The sequence below is a fragment of the Bos javanicus genome, chromosome 10 (genome assembly GCF_032452875.1).
Source record: "Bos javanicus breed banteng chromosome 10, ARS-OSU_banteng_1.0, whole genome shotgun sequence".
In the NCBI taxonomy this organism is placed as follows: Eukaryota; Metazoa; Chordata; class Mammalia; order Artiodactyla; family Bovidae; genus Bos; species Bos javanicus.
Window position 1 is genome coordinate 53,294,579 of NC_083877.1, and position 20,800 is coordinate 53,315,378.

At 33.0% G+C, this 20,800-nt stretch overlaps 1 protein-coding gene across 7 annotated transcripts in view; it reads left to right on the forward strand.

Annotated features, from left to right (window-relative positions):
• Positions 1-20,800, forward strand: part of ZNF280D (zinc finger protein 280D) — a 129,589-nt gene that overhangs the window by 102,093 nt on the left and 6,696 nt on the right. For all 7 annotated transcript variants that reach the window (XM_061431184.1, XM_061431190.1, XM_061431189.1 and 4 more), the window contains one exon: positions 2,601-2,646. In XM_061431184.1, coding sequence (XP_061287168.1) covers positions 2,601-2,646 — 46 coding nt within the window. The remainder of the gene's footprint in view (positions 1-2,600; positions 2,647-20,800) is intronic.

Consider the following 20,800-nt stretch of genomic DNA (forward strand, 5'->3'; position numbering starts at 1 on the left):
GTGATGTAATTTACCTGTAACTTTGGATTGGTCATGTCATCTGCAGAAAAATTGCAAGTAGGGACATTTATTTCATTTTGAACTTTAAGGGGAAAGTAGGTTTACATAGCAAAGAAAAATCATTTACAATCTTGATCTCTAGTGGTAGTTATTGAAATCCATGATGACCAGTCCTTCTGTTTCCTTAACATTGGAATCTTAAATAGTGTTTGTTTTGAATGCTATGCAAAATTTATTTTAAAATATTGCAGAATTCACAGGTGAAAAGTGTAATTATCTAATGGCAGGTCATTAGCTCAGAACTTTGAGCTTAGCAAATTTCACTGTCTTCTACCAAGCAATTGAATATCTCAAATGATGACTATTTCAGCAGGCATCTTTAATGAGTAAGATTAAAGGTAAGAACATTTTTTCTTTTCAAAATGTTAGTGATGTATTAGTAGTTGTTTAAAAATTTATTGATCTCAAGTATGCTTTTGTGCTTACAAGATTGTGGTGTACATTTTAATGATGAATTTTGTAATTCAATGAAATTTCATGTAGTGTGCTTTTTCTAATTTTTTAGATTTGTTTTTCTAATATTTTCACTGGTTATTACAATTCTGTCCCTTAAGCAGAATACCAGTATGGTTAAAGCCACAAAACAAGATTGGGAACATAAGCCTCTTATTGCTAGTTATTTCAATAATTTATTTTATTCTCATCTACCAATTTCTTAGCCAGTAAAATGAAGAGTAATAAAAACCTGTCACCAACCTCCTTTGCAGAGATATTAAGAAAATTCAGTTTCCCCAGTTGAAATACCAACAATAATAGTAACACATGCTTAATAGCTTTCATTTTAATTGCTGCATAAAATCAGTTTATTAGAATAGCTATATGTGAAAATGATTAGCATGGTAATGTTTCTTTTGCAAGAATTTGAGATCAGTCTTTGATAACATTTCCAGTAATAAGCTGAAAAGGAGAATTCTTTTATGAAATATTTTTAAACTATTTTATAACCAATAGTTATATTATTTCACCTGTATGAATACTCTTGTTCACAATTAAATACCTGAGAGAATTACAAAACCTTTAACCTGGAAATGATAGACATTTATGTATTTTGTCACTTTTTTGTGCAAATTTTATTCATTTAGATTTTTTTTAGCAGAATTAGTTGAAAATTACTGTAAACACTGCCATATAGTACTTCAACTAAAAGGACTTGTCCTGTTTTAAATTATTTACATCTTTATGTAATAACTAAAATGTGCTTAAGTAATTTTGCTTAGTTATTAATATCTAGAAAAATAGCATCTATAAACCTAGTTTTTTTAATGTGCCCTTGGAGAATGGACAAGGAGGGGTGTTTGCCAACTCCATATTTCGTTAAATAACTATGGGATTAGCTTTTAGGATGGTTGATAATGTCTGTCCTACTGCTGCTGCTGCTAAGTCGCTTCAGTCATGTCCGACTCTGTGCGACCCCATAGATGGCAGCCCACCAGGCTCCTCTGTCCATGGGATTCTCCAGGCAAGAACACTGGAGTGGGTTGCCATTTCCTCCTCCAATGCATGAAAGTGAAAAGTCAAAGTGAAGTCGCTCAGTCGTGTCCGACTCCTAGCGACCCCATGGACTGCAGCCTACCAGGCTCCTCCGTCCATGGGAATTTCCAGGCAAGAGTACTGGAGTGGGGTGCCGTTTCCTTCTCCGATGTCTTCATTTTTGTCCATGAAATTTAAGTCAGTATAGTTGTTGCTTATGTTGAATATGTTAATCCTTAAGTACAGTTTAAGCCTTTATTAAGTTATGAATCACTTAACTATTTATTAATAACATTTCTGATCAGGTGGACATTCTACATACTCAGACTAAAATTGTTCAATATATCATCAAATAGTTATCAGCAATTTAAAACAAAGCTAGTTTTAATGTTAAATTGATATTAAAAAGATTCTATAGATGACATGTGCCTTTATTAATATTGTAATGTTACAGTTAGTATTTTTTTAGAAATAAAAGTTTACAAATTTATATTTAATATTTGAGCTATGCTTATGAATTTTTAAGAGAATGCATCCTTCAAAATTCTAAATTATTTCTGTAATTTTACTACCTCTAAAGTTAGTTAGTTGTAACATATATTGAAATGACACATTACTATTTCAAACTTTATTAATAGATAAAATATTTATTTTCTCTCACTTTTTGAGTCCTTTAGTAGTAAATACTGATGCATGTTATATATATTAGACATATAAACTTGCTTTCATTTTTTAAAGAGTAATGTCTTTTTGTCACATAGCTAATGTGTTATGTCTTTTTTTTGAATTTGTACTTAACATGGAGAACATTTCTTAAGTGCTCTTGTTTTTAGAGAAGGAAATATTTATCTGTATTCATTTATTTAGAACATATATTGAACCTACTATTTATTCTTGTGCATTTTGTTTTTCCCTTAAAGTATTTATTATAGAGGTAATTTACTGTTATAGTATAAATGTACATTAATATGGATCTACATTTAAATTATTTTAGGCATGCAAAAAATTTGTTTCTTGTTTCTATATTATAAACATAAAATTAAACGCTCAATACTTATTTTGTTTTCAAGATTAAAAAATGAAGCTCCCACAAAGGAACAAGAATCTGTGTCTGAGGTAAATTATGTTGTATTTCCTACCTCTTAAAGATTTATACAATTGAAAGTATTGTTGGTGTGATTTATAAAACTTCAATTCAGTGTGTGTACATCCCTAGGAATTATTGTCATGTTATCAAAAAGAAAAATAATTGAGATTTTTGTTTTCATTAAAAAATATCTAACTCAGTAAAATTATAAAGTGGTTTATTTTGACAAAGACATCATTACGTTTCACATGCTTGTTATTTATTTCAATTAGTAAGTAATGGAGATAATTTTATGACTTAAAAATTCTGAAATCATTAAAATATCACATATTTGACAGATTGGAAAATCTTTTTAGGAAATTCTATTTTCTGAGACTCAAGATTTAAATAATTTTTAATATAGAAATATTTTGAATACATTTTAGCTATCTTAAAAAGGCAATCTGAATATAACACTCAGAGTTATCATATAAATTTTTTACTGGGCAGTCTGGGCTTCTCTGGTGGCTCAGTGGTAAAGAATCCACCTGTACTTCAGGAGACATAGGTTCCATCTCTGGGTTGGGACAATTCCCTGTCAAGGAAACGGCAACCCACGCCGGTACTCTTGCCTGGGAAATGCCATGAGCAGAAGAGACTGGCTGGGCTACAGTTCACGGGGTCACAAAAGAATGGGACATGACTTAACAACTAAACAACAACAAAACTGGGCAGTCTAATGTATGAGTGTAGAAATAATTTTGCTTTTGTAGTTGCTTTCTTGATGTCAGTTCTTAAAATATTGCATAATATAGCTTGTCTCTTTCTGAGTAAAAGTGAAGCAAGGTAGGTTCAGCATTTATTTTTTGAGTAGCATTTCTATGTTGTAGAGTAAATAAGTGAAACCTAGGCAGTAGCAGCCTTCTCCCATGTGGCTGTCTTTTACAGAAAGTTTTCTTTTGTTTGATAGATTTTTAGCTACAAATAAATGTCTTTACTAGATATATGATTTCTTGGTTACTGGTTTGTGTTTTTGAGGAATTGGTACATTTTATCTATTATGAATTTATATGTATACAAATGTTTCTAGTAGTCCCTTATTATTTTGATGTCTGTTGGGTCTGCAGTGATAATCTCTTTTATTCTTGATGTCCATATTTTGTGTGCTCTTCTTGTTTCTAATGTTATCATATATTTTACTTTTAATCTGGTTACAAAGACAATACAGTGTTACTATTTTTGTTTTAAATAGTCTTTTTTAAAGCAATTAAATACTTAAACAATTTTTGTATTCACCTTTATTCTTACCATTTCTAGGGCTTGCTCTTTCTTTATGTAGTTATCAGTTTCTGTCTGGTATCACATTCCTTTTGCCTAAACTTCATTTGAAATATCTCATGTTGCAGATCTACTGGTAATTATTTATTCCATGCTTTTTTCCTTCAAAAAAATCTTTTGTTTTTCATTTTTGAAAATAAATTTTTGATGAGTATAGAATTCTGGATTTACTGTTTTCTTTCAGCAGTTTACAGACATCATTTATTGTCTCTTGGCTTATATATTTTCTGATGAGATGTCTTACTATAATTTTTGTCTTTGTTTCTATACGGGTATATAAGTATGATTTTCTTTGGTTACCCTCAAGGTTTTTTGTCTTTGTCTTTAGTTTTTATCAGTTTGAACAAGATGTGTCTTAAGTCTGGTTTGTTCATTTGTTTGTTTATATGTTTATCTATTTTTTTTGACATTCATCCTGATTGGTATTCTCTGCCCTGTCCTGTATCTTCTACTTCTGGGGTTTCAATTTCACACATGTTATACCATTTGATGTTAATTCCTGTTCTTAAATGCCCTGTTCTAGTCTCCCACCTCACCTCCCCCCATACTTTTTTTTTTTTTTTTAAGTGTTTCAGTTTGGGTAATTTTTGTCTGTTGACCTGTTTACTGATTCATTTTTTTTTCAGTTGTTTAAGGTCCGTTGATGAACCCATCAAAAAATTTTTGCATTTCTTTTCTGTCATTGTGGTTTGCTTGGGTTATTTTCCCTAGCATTTCATTGGTTATTACAGTTTCTGATCTTTTGATAAAGTTTCCATCTGATCATGCGTATTTCCTCCTTTTTCTACCAAAGCATATAACATAGTAATCATAATAATTTAAAATTTTCTTTCTAGTAGTTCTAATAGCTGGGTTATATCTAAGTATGGTTCTGCTGATTGTTTTATCTTTTGACATTACAGATTTTTTCCCCTTGCATTTTCTGTGAATGTGTGATTGAAAGCAAGGCATTATGTGTTGGACTAAGATAAATAGTATCTGAAAATGGGCATGCCTTTTCTCACCTTAGGCCATTAATGTGAGATTTGGTCCACGTAGTAGTGAGTTGGGAGAAGGTAGTGACACCCCACTCCAGGACTGTTGCCTGGAAAATCCCATGGATGGAGGAGCCTGGTAGGCTGCAGTCTGTGGGGTCACCAAGAGTCGGACACGACTGAGCGACTTCACTTTCACTTTTCACTTTCATGCATTGGAGAAGGAATTGGCAACCCACTCCAGTGTTCTTGCCTGGAGAATCCCAGGGACGGCGGAGCTTGGTGGGCTGCCGTCTATGGGGTCACACAGAGTCGGACATGAACTGAAGTGACTTAGCATCGGCAGCAGCAGTAGTGAGTTGACTTGGGTTTATTTTTTATCTCTATGGCTACCCTTCATATACTGCCAAGTTCAATTCCTGTAGTATTTCCTTGTGCTTAATGTGGAAGTTATGTTACTGGAGGTTTTTTTTTCCTCAGTATCCTTGCTCCACACTCAGCTTTAGTCTTTTTTTTGTGGGATTGAGCCATAGAGATTTTCTTTCTCTCTCTTTGCACTCTTGCCTTTCTTCCAACAGTACTGCTCTTGCTTATTATTTGATGTTTGCTATCCTAGTGGGCTTCCCTGGTGACTCAGATGGTAATCAGTCTGTCTACAGTACAGGAGATGTGGGTTCAATCTCTGGGTTGGGAAGATCCCCTGGAGAAGGGAATGGCAACCCACTCCAGTATTCTTGCCTGGAGAATTCCATGGACAGAAGAGCCTGGCAGGCTACAGTCCATGGGGTTGAAAGAGTCAGACATGACTGAGAGGCTAACACTTGCACTTTCTTTTCATCCTAGTGGTGGGTGGTAGGGGTTGGTGTGATGTTCTCTGTTGTCCCGAGGTTTTCAAGCTGGCTCTGTAGAATAGAAATGTTTTCTTCTGTCACCAAGCCACAGTTGGCCCCTATGCCCTGGGGACAACAGGGTTTGCCTCTCTTTTTTCCAAATATGTAAAGGCATGGACGTAAAGAAAACCTATGAATTCATAATTTCTAACAACATCCATTGACTCTTTCCTGATATATTCATGTTGAATAAACTCATCAGACTCTTACTTTCCTTTGATTGCCCTGTTGCATCTGTGTCAAGTAAAACCAACCTTTTCATATACATCAACAAACTTCCTGAAGTTTATTTATTTATTTTTTCATTAAAAGCAAAAAAGCTTATGCTAAAAATTTAGCAGGCCATAAGCAGAGTTAAAGGAAGCCATATTACATGGAAGGCTACATAGAACAGTTTGGTCTGGGTACTTCTTTCAAGCATATATGTGCTGTGGATAGTCCCTTAATAGACCCAGGCATTTAAGTACACATGTAATATGGAGGATAGCTTGGATCAAACTTCAAGGTTTTGATCTGATACACTGGAGTGGAATCAGTGTTAAAACTCAATAGTATTTTCCTGTTGTCATATTTTCGTTTGTATAGTTTTACATTTTCTCCATCAAAATCAATTTCTTTCATAGTATATAGACTGTATATGGGAATTCATATTGTATAGTGGTTTTCTAAAACAGCCTCTGTTCTGCTGCTCTGTATACATTGCAACATTCTACTGCTTTCATATCCTCACTATATGTATACCATAACCCTTCCCCTGTAGTCTTAGAGTTAGTTTAGTTTCATTATAACTAAGTAAAGGCTGAGAGAGAGAAGGTAGGTACAGATTCCTTTCTCTTTCCTTGCTTCCTTCCTTGGCTATTAGGGAACACTGGATAGCAAGTTCTAGGAATTTGTATTGGCAGCAAAGATTAATAAAATTATTTCCCTGTCCCCAAGGTGGTCAGAATCTAGTAGGACAATTAGACATGAAAAACTTATAATCCAATATTTTAAGTGTATCAGCTGTGGTAGGTTCACATGAAAAAGTATTTCTCCCTTTTTTAAAAATATTTTTTTCTCAATTCAAACATACACATAAAAATAGGGGTTCCCTGTTACTTCATTAATGAAATGACAAATTGGTCTATTCCTTTAAGGCTGCTTGGGGATATCCATAAAGAATTTCTAAGGTCTTTGCTTTTCTTTTGTGTTATGTTTTGGTTCTTTTTTTTTTTTTTTTCCTTGGCTTTGTAAGTTTTTCAGACATAAGAGTTTGAGACTTTGTAAAATTACATTTTATCTTTATCAAATTAAAAGTTAAAAATTTGTGTGCATAGTTTATCATAAAAGTAGTGACTCATCTCCTTCACCCTTTTCCATTCAGGTCTTTAGAGGCAGCCATTTTCAACTCTTTCAGCTATTTGATCTCGTATTTATTTTATTATTATTTGTTAATAATATAACCGTATTTTGATTTGTCTTTTTTTGAACTATGACTGATTGTTAATAGTAGTTAAGGATTTACTTCTCTAGACCACCATCCCTACTTTCCTCTTTCCTCCTAACCGCAGCATCCCAACCAGGGCCAGAATTAGAGTGAGGCAAGTAAGGCCTCACCTCTGGCGAAAAATTTAAGGGGGCTTCAAAAAAATTTAATAATCAGATAAACATTTTCATTTATATTTTTAAGAACAAAAATTAATGCAAAGTAATCCATGATGAGCATAATTTCAAAGCTGTAATTAAAGACAGCATCCAGCCCTGCCCTTCTGTGACCCTAGAGTCATGCACATAGGGAACATAAACACAAGGTCTCACTTCTGTTTTTTTTTTATGATCCTTGTTCAGTCATGAGGGAAGGTGACACATTTTCATTGCTTGTAACTTCACGTTACTGCTAAGTAAAAGGGAAAGTTATTATTAATTACAAATCTATGTTTGTGATTTTTTTACATTTTTAACAGCACTAAGGTAAGTAATACCGATGTTAGTTATTAATATATTTGACCTTTCATAAATAAGATTGATTTGATGAAATGTGAAAATTTTCTGAAAAAGTGTTTTCTTACCAGGAAACTTTATACTTTCTTCACTGAAAACAGTGAAATTTATTGTTACTCACTTGTTTATATAAAAAATATTTTTCACTACTTTTTTCACCACATTGGTCTGGAAATCTGGTATATAGTTTTCTGTTGTTTATAGTAACTGATTCTTGTATTTTTCATACAAACATTTGTATAGACCTGTTTGTTAAATATCATAACAATATTCAGTGTGAAATAATACTGAATGTGTTAATTAAAAATAAGTATTTAAAATTTATACTAAAATTCTTTAAATATAACATCTAAAAACTCAAGTGGTCTATTGTTTAGAAGAAGAAAAATGCATGTAAATGTAAAGGTTAATCAGAATTATAGGGAAGAGTAACAGGTTTGGTATAAAAAAAATTTCAGCTACTTGAAATCTAATGTTAACACTATTAGAGTAGAATTACTATGAAATTTAGAGTTAAATAAAGAATTTTTTTAATTGTGTGAAAAAGACAAGAAAATTAAATGTTAGAAATTTCAGAAGCTAGTAATATAAGCATGTGCAATAAAATAAGAAAGTGCCGTTGAATTAAAATTATAATTCATTGCAGCCACCTATTTCTAATAAAGTAAAATGATTTTAATAGAGCATAGGCCCATCCAAGAACAAAATGCAAATTTTAAAGTATGTCTTTCACCTGGTGGGCACAGGTTTTTCTAAAGCTGAGTCTTTTAAAAGCAGTCTAGTGGTGAGTTAGTTAATTGTGATTGGATTATTTATTCCAGAGAATCCTTGTCTTTAGTTTTTTTTCCTGTGGATTCTTTTTGCAAAAATGCAACGAAATTAAATATTTGCAACTCAAAAAATGGTTTCAAAGGTTTGAAAAATTTAAACAGAATTTGTGATAATGAAAATTTCATATTTCATCATGATGCTTTTTTAAATGGACATGTTTTTTAATGTGTATCCAAACTGATAGTTTAATAGGTAATGCTTTATAAAATGTGATAAAATACATGAGTGACTTTACATATGTATGTTTTGTACAAAAAATAATTTCTCTCAAAGGATCACAAGAAATTATTGGAAGTTCAGATCCTGAAATACTCTAAATTCAGTTGAACTAAAAACATTAAAATCATATAGCTAATCATTAAAAATATTCTGTGTTTCATTTGTATAGTAAAGTTCAAAACATTTATAGTGTTACTAGGAAATCCTGTTGTCTGAAATACTATGGAGAATGAAAGAAGTAAAACAGTCCTTTTTACTTTTTTATTATAAACCAGGTATAGTACATCATGAGTGAATGTTTTTGATTACCAGGTATATTTACATTAAGAATGATATCATTGCAAGAGAAGAAAGTTTCAACTTAATTGAAATAAAACAAGTTGGATAATTATACCTCAATAAAGCTATTATTAAAAATAAACTAGACATGGTCTAGATTATCACATTTTGATAAGGTAGAAAGGGATACTTATATAAAAAAATGGTCATGGCCAGGATATGATAATGGAATAGATATGGCAGATGTATACAAGTTTATATAAGCCAGTATTTCTCTCCCTAAATAATTATGCCAAATTTGTGCCTTTCTCAGCTCATAATCATAATTTAATATAAAAAATTATACATCTGTAAATTTAAATATCTTTTTTTTAGTATTGTACAAAGGATATATATTTTAGGAGTAGGGTAATATAGTGAGCAGATGAAATATTCTTGTCAATTCTGAAAACAATATTAAAATCACATACAGATCCCTGATAAGCATCAAGATTAAACTCAAGCAAGATACTTGATACTTTACACACAAATTATAGACATTTATCAGCTATGAGAAGAAATAGTTTCAAATGTCAAAATACTTTATTTTGAGATCAAAAACATCTTGGTAAAAATACATTACAGATTTTTATAAAAATTATCTATATTTTGAACAAAGTGGCAAAAGTTTAATAAAGTTTTACAGTTAGAAAACATGACCGTGTATAAATCTCCATGCTTTATAAAAATCCTATTCTTTTGCTTTCCACAAATGAGAGAAAGTAATGTTGAAAGTGTGTCCAGTGAATGTAAAACTTGAGCAAGAGATGTGAATATTCTCCCTGAATTTGAAAATAAATGAAAAAGAAATTGGCAATGTATGATTCACTAAATGAGACTATTGATAATTATGGGAAAAGTGATTATCAAGTAAACATTCAGGTTATAAATGCCCTAACTTCATATTCGAAATAGATATATGAAAAGTTAAATAAAATGTCTTCAGATTTTGAACTTTTAAACTGGAGCAAAGTTATTTTCTATAAATTACATCTGATTTACAAAAAGTAGCTGCTGACTCAGTCCTTAAATATTTTGACAATAAAAGTTCTATAGAAATTTCGTATGAAGTAGTTGAAAGCAACATAGAATATAAGCAGTATATTTGTGTCTTCTAAAACTGATTAACAAAGTGATACCCAGATTTTAAAACAATGCCACAGTCTCGGTAAAATGAAGTTTCAGTAAGCTAATTTTAAATTATTTAAAATTGTCATTTGATCAAGACAAATTGCCAAATATGATAGTTTACTTATTTGAAAACAAGATAAGAAAAAATTAGATTTTGAAAATATTATTGATGTGCTTGCTTCCACTAAAACCAGTAAAGTAAAATAGTAACAAATTCTGGTTTTTGTTGGAATAAAATGTTTAAACTTAAACTACTGTTTGAGTTTAATATACTTACTTTTCAAGTTTTCAACACTTTTCAACTACGTAAGTGTTCTGTGGGGAAAAACTTATAAACTATACAGAGAGGAGGATTCTGAGAAGATGGCATAGTAGGAAGCACCGGGGATCTGGCTTCCCACCTAGACAGCAATTGCACAGGCTGAATCTATCTGATATAACTTTTTTGAAACTCTTGAGTCTGTTAAAGGCTTGTAACTTCCAGGAGAAGACTTGCAGAGTGAATTTCAGTTAACTTACATCAATTTAAGCACTTAACACTGTAGCAACCATATGGCAGGCAACTGTGCCTATGTTCCTAGAGCAGCTTGCATGCAACTTATGCGAGCTAGAGTGGGCAAAAAAGACCTTGTCCTCCAGATACTGGGAATCTGTGCTGTTATCATTGATTGCTGCTTCTTAACACAGAGTTTTGAAGACAAGGAAGTGGGCTCAGTATTGCTGCACCTCCTCCCTTTCTTGCAAGCACCTTCCCCTCCAGCTGAAGTGACTTCCAAGGGATTTAAGTGCACAGTCCTTTTTCTTCCTTCATCTTTCTCTTTTCCCCCTTTCAGGAGCCAGATATTAACAACTTATTGAACAGTGACACAGTAATACATCTTTTATTACCCAAACCTTATTGACCAAAGTCTTTCAACATTCACTTACAGAACAAATTGCCAGCCACTGGCATTAGTTTCTGCAAAAATCCCCTGGTCAATAATGTGTTTGGGGATTGTCCTAACACATTATTGTCCTAGTCAATAATGTGACTAGGACATTCAAAATCAACTGTATATGTGGGTAAAATTAGAAGTGATTGTATATGCCAAGGGAAAGGCTCAGAAAAGACATGAGAAGACCTCAGGTTTACACCTCAGGCTGATTTGGGAACAGAGATAGCCTACAACAATAAAAATGTTTTAATTAAAATAAAACCAGAAAACGCTGGGCTAGGGGGAGAATCTGATTCTCAGAGTTACTACATTATTAGACTCAGAGTACAACACTCTAGTGTTCAAGAAACAATCACAAGGCGTACAAAGAAACAGGCAAGAATGGCCCATTCAAGAGAAAAAATTCAACAGAAACTTCTGAAAAAGACATGTGCCAGATATACTAGACAAAGACTTTAAAGCAACTGTCATAAAGATGCCCAGAGAACAAAAGAAAGGTGTGGTGAAAGTCAAGAAAATAGTATATGAACAAAATGGAAATATAAGTAAAGGGATAGAAAACCTAAAAAGAAATTCTGGAGATGAAAAGTGCAATAACTGAAGTTGAAAAATTCACTAGAGGATTCAAAGGCAGATTTGAAAAGAGAAGAATCAACAGACTTGAAGTTAAGACAGTAGAAGTTACAGAGTTTGAGGAACAGAAAGGAAACAGCTTGGAGAAAAGTGAACAGAGCCTATGGGAAGTATAGGCCACCATGGAGCAGACCAACATGCACATGATGAGAGTCTCAGAAGGAAAAGAGAGAGAAAGGGGCAGAGAGACTATTTGAAGAAAAAGAGATTGCAGACTTCCCAAATTTGATGAAATACATGAATATAACCATTCAGGAAACACAAAGAATTCCAAGTAAGGTGAATTCAAAGAGACCCACACTGAGACATATTATAATTAAACTTCTAAAAGGTAAAGCAAGAATCTTGAAAGCAGGAAGGAGAAATGAATCGTCACATACAAGGCATTCTTAATAATATTATCTACAGACTTCTAATCAGGAATGTTGGAAATCAACAGGCAGCGGGTTGATATATTCAAACCACTACAAAGAAAAAAAAGTATCAAGAATTCTATATCCCACAATACTATCCCTCATAAGTTAGAAATTAAGACATTGTCACATAAACAAAACTAAGAGTTCTTGACTACTAGATCTGCCCTACCAGAAGTGCTCAGGGAATTCTCCATGGTGAGACAAAAGGGCAGTACATGAAACTCAGCTCTGTAGCAAAATAAGTATCTCAATAAAGGTAAGTGCATGGGCGGTTTAAAACTACTACTCTGTAACAGTGATTTGTAATTGTACCTAATACTTTTTGTTTTCTTATGTGGGTTAAGAGATGAATGAACTTAATAAAAACAATTAGTGTAAGACCAAATATTTCTCTAACTCTGCAACTCTAAATTTTGTTTCCTACATAAGTTAGGGTACTAATGCATTTAGTTTATATTTAGGTATATAATGAATAAAGTTGTAATTTTGTGACATTGACAAACAAAAGGAATGGGCATGGAACTATAAAGGAACAAGAGTTTTTGTATTGATATCTTATTGAAATTAGTGGGTATAAATTTGTGTTGGAGAGTTATAACTTAAACATAATCCTCAAAGTAACCACAAAAACAGCTGTAAAATATACACAAGGGGAAATGAGAAAAGAACTTAAACATTTCACTACAGAAAATCAGTTAAACAGAAAAGAGGTCAGTAATGCAGGAAATGAGAGCCAGACAAGTTGTAAGATATATAGAAAACAAACAGCACAATGACAGATAAGTCCCTCCTTATCAATAATTAATCTGAATGTAAGTGAATTAAACTTCCCAATCAAAAGATGAGGTTAGTGGAGTGGATAAAAACACATGATCCAACTACATGCTGTGTACAGGAGACTCACTTGAAATTCAGAGACACAAGGGAAAAGTGAAAGGATGAAAAATAGTCCATGCAAATAGTAACCAAAAGAGCATGGATGGCTTTACTAATAGACTATTAAAATAGACTTTCAGTCAAAAAAGCTTATAAGAGAAAAGGAGAGACATTATATATTAATAAAAAGTTTAATACTGCAAGAAGATATAACAGTTATGAATATTTGCACACCTAATAACGGACCATCAATTTATATGAAGGAAAAATTCATAGAGTTGAAGGGAGAAATAGACTATTCTGCAGTCATAGTTGGAGACTTCAATAACCTACTTCCAATAATTGATAGAATAATCAGACATAAGTAGGGAGCTAGGAAGTTTATTAATAAACCTATTAGATTTTGCATACATACACAGAACACTGTACCCAGCAATGACAGAATACACTTTCTTGTCAAGTGCACATGGGACATTTCCCAGGACAGACCATATAGTATAAGCCACAAATTAAGCATCAGTGAATTTTAAAATATAGATGTCATACAAAGTATCTTCTCTGATCACATCAGGACAATATCAGGTATCAAAAAGGGAAAATGAAAAATTCATCAGATCATAGAAATTAACACATTTTAAAACAACCAGTGGATTAAAGAAATCACAAGGGAAGTTAGAAAATACTTAGATCTAAGAATGCAAGCAAAAACACAACATAACCAAAACTTTAAAAATTCAGTGGAAGTGATACTGAAGGAGAAATATATGGCTGTAAATCCTTACATTAAAAAATGAGAGATCTCAAAGCAACAACCCAACTGTACAACTTAATGAACTAGAAAAAAAAAAAAAAAACGCAAACTAAACCCAGAGCTAACGGAAGGAAAAAAATAAGATTAGTGTGGAAATAAATAGAGAATAGAAAAGCAATAGAGAAAAATTGGCTTATTGCAAAGACCAATGAAATTGAGAAACCTTTAGCCAGAAATACTTAAAAAGAGAGAAGATTTAAATTATTAAAATCAGAAATGAAAGTTGGGACAGTAGAACTGTTTCTATAGAAACAAAAATGATCATAAGAGAGTACTGTGAACCGTATGCCAGTGAATTGGATAACCTACATGAAATGGACAAGTCGCTAGAAACTTGAAACAGCAGGACTAAATCATAAAGAAATAGAAAACCTGAATAGACACATAACTAGAGTGAATCAGTAAGCAAAAATCTAACAAAGAAAACCTCTTGACTTGACAACTTCTTTAGTGAATTCTAAAAAACATCTAAATAAGAACTAACACCTCTTCTTTTACACTTTTCTAAGCACTGAAGTGGAAGAAATAGTTCTAAACTCATTTTATGAGGCCAGCATTACCTTGATACCAAAGCCAGAAAAAGACACTAGAAGAAAGAAAACTAGACCAAGTTCCTTATGAACATTGATGCAAATATCCTCAACAAAGTTCTAGTAAACAGAATTCAGCCATATATTAAAAGGATTATATACCATGAACAAATGGGATTCATTCCTGAAATGCAGGAGTGGTTCAATATATGAATATGATCAATGTAATAAGCCAAATCAATGAAAGAAAGCAATAAAAGCCACATTATCACCTCAATTGATGCAGAAATTGTGTTTGACAAAATTCAACACACTTGAATAATAAAAATGCTCAGCAACCTAGGAATAGAAGGAAACTACCACAACATGATAAAGCCATATAAGAAAAACCCCACAGCAAACATCATACTCAATGGTAAAAGACTAAAAGATTTAATTCTTAAGATCAAGAAGAAGGCAACATGGCCACTTTCACTACTTTCCAACATAGGAAGTTTTAGGCAGAGCAGTTAGTCAAGAAAAAGAAATAAAAAGCATCCAAACTGGAAAAGAAGTAAAATTATATATGTTGGCAGATGGTATCATTTTATATATAGAAAACCCTGAAGATTCCACACAAAAACCATATTAGAATTAAAGTTAATTCAGCCAAATAGTAGGATACAGGGTCAACATACAAAAATTGATTGTATTTCTATACACAAGAAATGAACAATCTGAAAAGGAAATTACAAAACAATTTGCAATAGCATAAAAAAATAAAGTACTTAGGAATTAACTTATCAAAGAGTAGTAAAAGACTTCTACAAAGAAACTATAAAACCTTGCTGAAAGAAATTAGAGAAGACATAAATGGAAAGACAACCCATGTTCATGAATTGAAAGACTTAATATTGTTAAAACACCAGTACTACTCAAAGCAATCTACAGATTTATTGCAATCCTTACAAAAATCCCAAAGATTTTTTTTTTTGCAGGAATAAAAAAACTCATCCTAAAATGTATATGGAAACTCAAGGAACTTCAAATAGCCAAAACAGCTTTGAAAAAAAAAAAAAAAAACAGCAGTCAAACATGCTGATTTTAAAATTTACAACAAAGCTACAGTAAACAAAACAGTGTGGTATTAAGACAAACCCATAGACCGGTAGAATAGAATAGAGAGCCTCGAGATAAACCTTTATATATATAGGGTCAAGTGATTTTTACAAGGATGCTAAGACCAATGATGAAAGGACAGTCTGTTTAATAAATGATGCTGGCAAAACTGGATATTCACATGCAAAGAATTAAGTTGAACTTTTACCCAGCACTATACACAAACACTATATACAAACATTAGCTCAAAATTGATGAGGGTCTTAAGTGTAATACCTAAAATGATAAAACTCTTAGAATAAAACAAAGGACAAAAGCTTCATGATGTTGAAATTGGCAGTGAGTTTTTGGATATTGCACAAAGGTACAGGTAATGAAAGAAAAAAATTGTACAAATTAAAAATTTTGTGCATCAAATCAAAACCACAATGAGGTACCATTTCATGCCAGTCAGAATGGCTGCTATCCAAAAGTCTACAAGCAATAAATGCTGGAAAGGGTGTGGAGAAAAGGGAACCCTATTACACTGTTGGTGGGAATGCAAACTAGTACAGCCACTATGGAGAACAGTGTGGAGATTTCTTAAAAAACTGGAAATAGAACTGCCATATGACCCAGCAATCCCACTGCTGGGCATACACACCGAGGAAACCAGAATTGAAAGAGACACGTGTACCCCAATGTTCATCACAGTGCTGTTTATAATAGCCAGGACATGGAAGCAACCTAGATGTCCATCAGCAGATGAATGGATAACAAAGCTGTGATACATATACACAATGGAGTATTACTCAGCCTTTAAAAAGAATACATTTGAATCAGTTCTAATGAAGTGGATGAAACTGGAGTCTATTATACAGAGTGAAGTAAGCCAGAAAGAAAAACACCAATACAGTATACTAACGCATATATATGGAATTTAGAAAGATGGTAACGATAACCCTGTATGCAAGACAGCAAAAGAGACACAGATGTATAGAACAGTCTTTTGGACTCTGTGGGAGAGGGAGAGGGTGGGATGATTTGGGAGAATGGCATTGAAACATGTATAATATCATATGTGAAACGAATTGTCAGTCCAGGTTCGATGCATGATACAAGATGCTCAGGGCTGGTGCACTGGGATGACCCAGAGGGATGGTACGGGGAGGGAGATGGGAGGGGGGTTCAGGATGGGGAACACATGTACACCCATGGTGGATTCATGTTGATGCATGGCAAAACCAATACAATATTGTAAAGTTATTAGCCTCCAATTAAATAAATTTATATTAAAAAAATTTGTGCATCAAATATTCTACCTGGAGAATAAAAAGGCAACCCATAGAATACGAGGACATACTTGCAAATCATATATCTGTAAGGGATTAATATCCAGAATATATAGAGGATTCATAAACACAATAACTACAAAAACCACCCAACTAAAAAATGCATAAAGGACTTGAACAGACATTTTTTTCAAAGAAGATTTATCAGTGGCCAATAAACACATAAAAAGGTGTGCAATGTCACTAAATATTAGATAAATACAAATCAAAACTACAGTGAGGTACCATTTCACACCCATTAGACTGGTTACTTTTTAAAAAAAGAAACATAAAAGCCCCACAGAATCTCCAGAACCAGAAGACAAATGATGATGATGATGTGAAGATATTGGAGACCTTGTGCATTTAAGTGAGTGAGAGAAAGTCGCTCAGTCATGTCTGACTCTTTGCAAGTCCATGGCCTATACAGTCCATGGAATTCTCCAGGCCAGAATACTGGAGTGGCTAGCCTTTCCCTTCTCCAGGGGATCTTCCTGACCCAGAGATCAAACCCAGGTCTCCTGCATTGCAGGGTGAATCTTTACCAGCTGAGCCACAAGGGAAGCCCAAGAATACTGGGGTGGGTAGCCTATCCCTTCTCCACCAGATCGTCCCGACCCAGGAATCGAACCGGGGTCTCCTGCATTGCAGGCAGATTCTTTACCAACTGAACTATCAGGAAAGTTGGTGGCAAGGTAAAATGGTATATCCATTGTGGAAAACAGTATGGCCATTCCTCAAAAAATTATATGGTCCAGCAGTTCCTCAAGAGTTGAGATATTTGTACCCCTGTTTTCATAGCAACATTATTCATAATAGCTAAAATATGGAAGTAAACCAAGGGTCCATCAACAGATGAATGGATAAAAAATGTGGTATACACCCCATTTGAAGTAAGAGAATTCTACAATATGGATGAACTTTGACGACATTTTGCTAATCAAATGTTAGTCACAAAAAGATATATGATTTCATTTATATGAGGTACTGAGAGTAATCAAAAAAGAGTATAGTGGTTGTTTCCAGAGTCTGGGGGAGGAGGGAATAGGGAGTTATTGTTTAATTGGTATAGATTTTTCAGGTTTACAAGATGAAAAAAATTATAGGGGATGGATGGTGGTAATGGTTGTGTAACAATGTGAATGTATTGCTATTTAATACCACAGCTATACATTTAAAAATGGTTAAAATGGTAAATTTTATATGTATTTTGTCTCTGGTAACTCTGTGGCTTGGCATAGCACTGATCTCAGCCCAGTTAACAGCACAACTTTTTTATTTTTAAAAATTTTTAACTGCTAGGTTTTCATTGCTGTGCAGGCTTTTCTCTAGTTGCAGAGAGTGGGAGCTACTCTCCAGTTGGAGTGTGCAGGCTTCTCATTGCAGTGGCTTCTCTTGTTATGGAGCAGAGACTCTAGAACATGAGGACTTCAGCAGTTTCGGCTCATGGGCTCAATTGTTGGAGCTCCCAGACTCTAGAGCACGGGCTCACTAACTGTGACACATGGGCTTAGTTGCTCTGCAGCATCTGGGATCTTAGTTCAGGGATCTAACCTATGTCTCCTGCATTGGCAGGCTAGTTCTTTACCAAAGAACCACCAAGAAATCCCAACATCACAATTTTTGGTACCACTATACTGAGCGACTTCACTTTCACTTTTCACTTTGATGCGTTGGAGAAGGAAATGGCAACCCACTCCAGTGTTCTTGCGTGGAGAATCCCAGGGACGGGGAGCCTGGTGGGCTGCCGTCTGTGGAGTTGCACAGAGTCGGACACGACTGAAGCAACTTAGCAGCAGCATACTGAGCTAGGAAATGTACAATAATTTTCTTTCCTATACTTCATTTTGTTTTTCTGAGGTAAAATTATATTTTTACTGATTTGTTTACTCTTCTGTGTACCTAATGCTTTTTTTAAATGCTGCAGTTTGTTCAGTATCTGGAAGTATTTTTTTCAGAATGTTCACACATATCCAAAAAAATTGTTGGAGGATCTGGAGATCTTCTCTCCAGTCAGCTTTAAACTAGTTACTCTCTAAGCTTGATGCATAGTTTGTTGATCAGGGTTTTACTTTGCCACTTTGTTGTGTTGGATGTCCTGTTTCCTGAACTGTGAGTCCTTTTATTGTTTTACTCCTTATTTTGATGAAATATGTCCTTTAACAATTTCCATAGAAAGGTTGTGTCTTTTTTCACTTCATGTAAATTTATAACTATTTATTCTAATGATATTAATGGTTTGGCTGAATTCATAGAAAACATTTTTCCTATGCATTTTTAAAAGTATTGTTTTCATTATGTCTGATGCCATTTTTGGTCCACTTGGTGTTTATATTATTTTGTTCTTTGGAAACTTTAATGTTTATCTCAAGTGTTTTGAAATTTCATATGTTCACCCATCATCCTTTTTTCTTTCATTATGGTACAAATTTGATAAGCCTTTGTAATCTTAGATATTTATGTTTGGGGGAAATTTTCTTGTTTTATTTTTTTGGTAAATTTTCACTTTTATTTTCTTCTCTGTTCTCTCTTTTTTTTTTTTTTTTTGGAAACTCCTATTGATGACAGCTACTTTCTGCATCAACTTCTCTGATTGTATGGCATTTTCTTTCTTGCCTTCCATCTTTTTGTCTTTTCATTTGGTCTTTCAAAAAAGATTTTCTAAACTTAATTACTTATTTTAGTTGCCATATATTTATTTTGAATTGCTCTTTAGTTTTTTATTTGTTCTTCAGTTGTTTTCAGTTTTTTTTTTGTTCTTGTTTAATGTATATAATAATATATCTCCAGGAATATTGAATATATATATCATATATATTTATTTTGTTTCCGGCAAAGTCTCTGATGTCTCCTAGCCTCTTTCTTTATTCTCTTGTTTATTTTAATCTGTGTAATGTAAAGGATGTCTACACCTTGAATGTTCATTCATGTTAAAAATTAAAGCACAAAAAAGATGATCAAAAACCCTATGTTTGTACAGGGACAGGTTGTGCAGTGCAGCATACCACAGGGTACATTCCTATTTTATCTATCTATTCCCCCTAGTACTCCTAAAATTTATTGATGTTTATGGTACTAGAAAATAAAAATATGAAATTTAAAAAATATTGTTACTTAAAAATATATAAATATTTTCCTGAAAAATAACTATTTGCAAACAAAAATTTATTTAGAATAAATTGTTCTACACTTTTGCTTATCTTTTTAATGTCTAGTTAAGCAGAAGGAAACTAGATTCTTGTGTTTCTGCATTCAGTCTGTTGTGATATATTTTGATTGAAATATATAAAGAATACCCAGCTTCAACCAGTACTTTAATAATCTCAGATAATTATGATATTCTTTTTATGACATCAAAATTAGACATGTGGAAATTTTCTTAAAGCTTTGTTGCAATGTGGAATCTGACATCATATCACTGAACATTTTGTACTCTGCGGTTCATTAAAATCTACTGGTCAGGCTTGCACTTTGTTTGGATCTTTTATCCGTATGTGATTTTATAACATTGTTCATTAGTCATTTAGAGTATATTTGTTCTGTATATTCAATATATAGAATATATACAAGTCACATAGATCCTCCAAGTTTTGCCATGTTTCATATTACAAATCAGGTAATCACATTCATTAGTATTAGCATTTATCTCATGAATAGTAGATACAAGTTATCCTAAGATTTAAATTTTTCTTGAATTTTATTCCTGGCAACAAACACTGTTTGATTGTTTACTTTAATGTGACGTACTCATTTTGTCATTTTTGAAGAAAATACCTTCTGAATACTCAGGTCTAAATATTCATAGTTTGACAGTCATTCTTTAAAAATAAAAATGATGTTCCATGAAAAAAAATTTGGCCAAGTTCATCTTACAACTAAATCACAAACCCAAGTGTTTTTGGTGTGCAGCAGCA